Source organism: Camellia sinensis, chromosome 14 (genome assembly GCF_055761805.1).
Source record: "Camellia sinensis isolate YWXY chromosome 14, ASM5576180v1, whole genome shotgun sequence".
Classification (NCBI taxonomy): Eukaryota; Viridiplantae; Streptophyta; class Magnoliopsida; order Ericales; family Theaceae; genus Camellia; species Camellia sinensis.
Genome location: NC_138974.1, coordinates 133,348,589 through 133,354,986, shown reverse-complemented (window position 1 = coordinate 133,354,986; position 6,398 = coordinate 133,348,589). Strand labels below are relative to the sequence as shown.

The 6,398-nt window shown below is 41.7% G+C and overlaps 1 protein-coding gene across 1 annotated transcript; it reads left to right on the top strand.

The window, feature by feature from the left end:
* Positions 1 to 4,971: 4,971 nt before the first annotated feature.
* On the top strand, positions 4,972 to 6,398 carry LOC145807309 (uncharacterized). The gene is made up of 3 exons (XM_082905282.1): positions 4,972 to 5,100; positions 5,244 to 5,903; positions 6,003 to 6,398. The coding sequence occupies exons 1-3, from the start codon at positions 4,972 to 4,974 to the stop codon at positions 6,396 to 6,398; spliced, it is 1,185 nt and encodes a 394-aa protein (XP_082761408.1).

Sequence of the window (6,398 nt, the reverse complement as noted above, 5' to 3'; positions counted from 1 at the left end):
ACTTCAAGTGATACTTCAATGCACACTATTACAGTGCGTGAAATTTTGCTCCATCCACTCCCATCAGTTGGGTAGAGAGCAAAACACTACTTATACTGGCTACTCGTCTTGCACATAATGACTAACTCATTTAAGCTTGCATTTCTTGGATGACGTGACTCTTGAATGTTGCTTCATCTAATGATGCAATATTATTACAAGTCAAATTATAAAAGTCAATCCACACAGCTCAATAATCAAGATCATATCTAGATTTATTGAGGGCTTACTCATTTCACAACTCCAAACTCGTCAATCAAAACTACTTAGCATGCTACTAACCATAGCTCATACATCAATTTTTATTGCGCCAAACAAGGCAACAAAACCATGGCGACTTTGAGTTATGTTTCCTTATTTTGGTTCAATTAAGGTCTAACATAAAGTCTCTAAGACTTTCTGCTCATCTAAAGAATATGATTACATTGTTCACATTTGAACATCTCTACTAAGTCTAGGTCAATCAAATTAATTTCCATAAGTTAAGTCAATTTAAAGAGAAAAAAAAATGCACATTGGGATAAATCTGATTAGCATAATATAATTTTGCCGCAAAAATCTAAATTAAATAGTGACAATATTACACAAATCGCAAGATTGAAAATCCGCTATGCTCGTAATCATTTCTTGTGCCACAAGTGACAATTATCCAAAACTTAATTTAATTTAATTTAATACTCAACCAAACAACTTCCCACTAACTATGGCATGTATAAAGCATGATAAAAATATTAATTCCATACAATAGCATCTCAATGTGAATTCACAATCAACTCATGCTATATTTCATTTAATAATGGAATTAAAATTAAAAAAAAAAAAAAAACATGCTTCTATAATCACAACATATTCCAAACTCTAGGCAAAAAACAACAATATGTTGTGTTTAATGTTTAGATTATGCCATAACAGAAAATATCACTTCTGAAATTTTTCTGGTATTTTCTAAAAATTTAAATAATTAATAAACACACATAAAATCAAAAATAAATATTCCAGAATCTGAAAAAATGCAACAACCATACTAGTAGATTAAACCATTACAGTAGTCTACAGTAAAAATTTCAGCCCTAGAAACTTAGTCATGCAACACCAAAAGCATTTTAAAGCAGAAATAATGAATTATTATTTCAGGAAAAACGTTTTTTATTTCCATAAAATTTTGAAAATTTTACAATAGATAAAAAAAATGTAATTCTAAGTCTAACAGTGCCAACCACGCTTAAAACAAATCTATAACGAATTACTTATAACCATTTAAAGCAATTCTGGATTTTTAAACAAACAAACAGAGCCTTAATTCCAGCAGCCAAGCCAGTCAAGTCGGCGCAAAAAACGGAGCGGGGCGACTCGGCGCGACCTGGCGCACGTGTGGACAAGGGGGCAAGGCGCACGTGTGTAAAGTGCAAACAACGCACGCATGAGAAGCGCGCCTGGCGCGTGCGAGTAGCGGGGGACTCATGGCGTGCGTATAGGCAATGCTAGAGGCATCAACTATCGTGTGCGGCTCATGGCCCGTCCAATTTTGGTACTGTCGAACTCCATTTTCCAAAATAAAAACAATGGTGGTCCCAAAAATGACATTTAACAAACACAAATAATGAGGTGTATTACACTCTCTCTCTAATGAGAGTGGAAACACAGAAACTCTGCACTTCATCTTCTTCCTTAAGCCACCAAAAAAATCAAAATGAACCCAAATTAGGGTTTGATTTTTCTCATCAACCGTAAGTCCAAATCTAACAAATAACATATGGTTTCGAAGGTCTTGAAACAAGAATTCTAAATATATAAGATTTGTAGACTGAAATTAAAGCATGTAAAACCATCACGCAAACAAAGTTTCGAGAATATAAAATGGGTCTCCATTTTTCTTGAAATCTAACCGTTGGATTTTCATGAAGTTTTGCAGATATGTTCTACATGAAATGTACTACAACATATATAAATTTCAAGTTTATCGGAAAAAGTTTGAAAAAATATCAATTTTCATGCATATATCATGTGTGTATATATATATATTTATATACATATTTTAATGCATAAAAATGAGCACAAAAATACCCCATATGGCTCTGATACGAATGTAAGATACAGATAACGCAGCGGGTAAAAAGATTCAAACCATACCTTATGTGATAGAATCCGAAACGAAGAACCTTGTGGGTAAATCACGTGCTTCACAACCATGAACTAAGAACACCTAGCAATGAAGTAATACCACAATATGAGTATCACCTACTCTAATCACAATGCAATGGCTGTATCGTTATTCTAATGGGAGAGGGTTAGAGAAAGAGTATGGGAAAAATGTTATGGGTAAAAACACATAACGTATTTGATATTCTGTATAATTCAAATATATAATCCGATATATAACTATCTATCCATATCTCCTATGGATAGAATAGATGTTGATAGATAGAGGGTTATCCTAACAAATAAGATAATTAGGAAATCAAATTCAAATTACATGGGTAATTTGAATGGGCCATGGGTCATGCCATATGGGCGCCTAAATCAGGGTCCAATACTCTACCTAATTTCTAACAGAAATTGTTATGTAAATTAATAAATGTGGCCCCTCTTTTTTTTAACTCACAAATACGATATGTGGTACTGAAACTTTGATAGTTAAAATAAAACCCACTAGAATAATATGATAAAAATCGGACAGTGCTATTGGCACTTCTTAATTATAACCATACATTCTTTCCAAAAGGGTATGAACTGTTTTGGATTTTTATAGTGAAAGATGAATGATTGTCTTTTTACTTTTAATAATTTAACCATTTTACAATCTGACACTGTGCATTTAGAATTTTTAAATATTTAATCATAAAAGATGACAAAAGTTTTGAGAAAACATCAAATGAAACTTACAAGTCCAAAGCTCAATAGTAATTCAGACCACCAGTGAAACCTTTCTAATTAAATTTGGAGGCATAATAATTAACATCTTCCTATGTGAGCCAAAAGGGCAACACAATTGGAGAATTGGGTGAACCACCAAACCCAACATGTTTAGGTACATGAGAGAGAGGTTTGCGACCGAAACGTTGGGCCGAGTTGGTTGGGCTGGAGTCAAGAGCTTTTGCTCGGTCTGTCTTTAAGTGCATATTAAACTGAGGTCTTATTCTGGTTGGGTAAGAACAATTGTGGATTACCGGTCCGGGGAGATATGCATTATTCAGAGTTGGGCTAGATTAGTCCTTTCGACGTGGTGAACCGAGCTTATGCTCGATTGTAGCCAAGGAGCTCGACTGAGCCATGGTACGGAGTTGTCAAAGAAATCAAACAAGTAGCTCGGTTGTTGCGTGATGACATGGCTCCGTATTGAGCGTATCTCAGTCAAGGGTGTTGTGCAACGCTACGAGTCTGCAGGAAGGGAGTTACACTGTCCATGCGCATCGATGCCATTTGGCGGTTTTGTTAGGTGGTGTTTAGCTGTGTTTACGCTGACATGTGGGGAAATGAAAGAGGAGAGCAGGTCCATGCGTCTAAAGGTGAATGGGCGCAGAAGTTATATAAACGGAGCTGCACCTCCAAACTCAGGTCTGGAACATCCTCTAATCAGAACTCACTTACCACTTTGTCTCCTCCTTTCTCTCTCTCTCTCGCTCTCGCTCTTCCTCTAAGTGTACTAACTTGACCGTCGGAGGGGTTTTTCGGCAGCACACCGCCGGGTAGCTCGCCCTCATTGTGTTCTCAGGTCGACCAGAGCGAAGCGTAGCTTAGACGCGAGAAATACGGATAACGTCAGATATTTGGCTCCCGTACAATTAGCGCCGTCTGTGAGAAAGATTGACAGACAAAACCTTGCCCTCTAAGCTCTTCCGATCATCTTCCATGGCGAACAACGACAACATCCCGCTGTCCGCTATCGACGACATCACTTCGGAGTCCGTTTAGAGAAGAGATGGTCTTCCCGCCATCCCTACCATGGCTGGTTTGGAGACCTCTTTAAGAGGGCTCCCTAGAAATGCGCGAGACAAGCGCGCAAGGAGCTCTGACCACTCGCAAAGCATTGACGGGCACCGGCGGTGAAGAAAATCGCACGCTTAGCGCCTAAAGCATAAGCTAAGAGATCAAGACGCCATCATTCGAAGGATGGCGGAAGAGATGGAGGCATTAAAGCGGTAGGTCAAAGACAAGGGTGTTGTTGGAGTGGGAAACCATAGTGAGCGCACCCAGCCACATCACTCAGGCAGCCAGAACCACAGGTGAACACCATCTCTCTCTATCACCCGAAGTTATGGGGTTGGTGACTCTGACCCGCTAGCAGAGAAGTCTTGCACGCAAGACAACAGTTAACGTCCCTTACATCCGCTGACGATGTCGAGATATTCCTACTCTGCCCGTTCGCAGGACTTGAGGGACGTCTTGGAGGAACGAGCTTGCCAACAAAAGGCGCAAAGGGTGCCAATACTACAGCAGTTATCCCACAGAGGTCACACCAGTGAGAAAATCATAATGCCACCACCTCGCCCAACTGTACATGTTCCTTTGGACAAAGACTTGGCAAGGCTGAGCGTTACCCCCTTCTGCCTTGAGATAGAGACCACGCAGATCCCTGGGAGCTTTCACCAGCCCAAGTTTACGCTCTACGACAGAAAAATCGATCCATACATGCACGTGAGCCACTTCCGACAGGTTATGGCTGGATATAGGCGCAACGACACTCTCATGTGCCTTACTTTCCAGTCAAGTTTGGGTGAGTTCAGCCTGAAATGGTTCGAAAGACTGCCGGAGTAAGGTATCGAAAGGTGGCAGCAATTGGCGGAAATGTTTATGACCCGATTTAAAACCAACACAACAAACGTCGAAAGAAGTCGACCACCTTCTTAGCATTAAGATGGAACCTTCAACCTGGCAATCACCCAATACAAGCGCGGTCTCCTAGTCAGACATAGACTGAGGGGCTCGTTTACCATGAACCAACCGGCGACCATGGAGCTATTGATGCAGCGCATCAATGAGCACATCCAAGTAAAGGATGATACTGCCACAACCACCGCGAAGGAAAATCCAATAATAGCAAACAAAAGAGTGGCTGGAAAAGTTCACGCAATCGGACACGAGGCAAACTATCCGAATGACTGAACAAGAGAGTCAGTTTACGGTGCAGACCGCGGCAACTGGGGTAAAGGTAGCTCCACCGATCGAGCTGATTACCCTCACGACGCTACGGCAAATGTGAATAGAAAGTTGAACACTCGAACAGGCATCATCACAGTTTTCAAGATCCTAATTACCACATCCTTAGCGAACTCCGCGATGAGGTGTACGTTCGGTTTCTGGCTAAACTGGGTGATGCACAAAGGGGCTTCAATCCGCGGTATTGTTACACCTTTCGTGGCAAGCGAGGGCACCATACCGAGGATTGTCTGCCTCTAAAACAGTATTTGGAGGAGTTAGTGGTTGTCAATCACTTGGACCGTTACATTGATGACGGTGTCAAGGCCGCGCTCCATGCCCCAACAGAGCCAAATGGTTTGGCCACGTTAGAAGCACCCTCTCAAGGCGTGGTCAATGTGATCCATGGAATCATCGAGCCAACGCGGGTATGCAAGCTCTGTGGGATGATCAAAAAGGCAAAGCATATGAGGAAGGTACTGTCCATCCAGCCCACGGTCAAAAAGAGCAAGACCAAGGTAAAAGATGTGCTCAGCTTTTCAAGTCGAGATCTTGAACGGCTTCAAACACCGCATAATGACACCCTGGTGCTTACCCTATGCTTCAAGGACTTCGACATTAGGCGTATTCTGATAGACTATGGTAGCTCGGTCGAAATAATGTACTACGACGCCTTCAAGCAACTCAAGCTGAGTGATAAAGACTTGGCCCCAGCGACCTCACCATTGGTAGGCTTTAACTCGCAACGGGAGTGACCCATGGGAAAGATCATCTTGCCAGTCAAAGTAGGGTCCATGGTCAAATAAGTGGAGTTCTGGGTGCTAAAGGTACCTTCCACGTACAATTTGATCCTAGGCAGAGGATGGCTTCACGCCATGCAAGTGATGGTGTCGATCTTCCACCAGGTCATGCGGTTCCCCTCGACTACGAAGAGGATTGAAGAAATTTGGGGCGACCAAGTCATGACCAAGCAGTGTTTCGTGGCCGTGAATAGAAGCCGAGCAGCCAAAGGCTTCATGCAAATGATCGAAGGCCCAAAATACCAAAGTGTCCTGGATGATGTGGGTACCAGAGTCGAAGAAAAGGCTGTTGAAGACTTGGTGGAGGTACGGTTCAACAAGGATCATCCTGAGAAGTTCTTTCTATTGGAATCCAGCCTGACCGCCCAAGAACAGCTGGAGATTGTGGAGTTCTTGGTAGCAAATATCAAAGTGTTTGCGTAG

Coding starts and splice junctions, on each gene's coding strand:
- LOC145807309 (XM_082905282.1), top strand. CDS start 4,972: ATGAACCAACCGGCGACCATGGAGCTATTGATGCAGCGCATCAATGAG. Junction 5,101..5,243: donor ACAAAAGAGTGGCTGGAAAA/GTTCACGCAATC, acceptor AAATGTGAATAG/AAAGTTGAACACTCGAACAG. Junction 5,904..6,002: donor CCCCAGCGACCTCACCATTG/GTAGGCTTTAAC, acceptor TGGGTGCTAAAG/GTACCTTCCACGTACAATTT.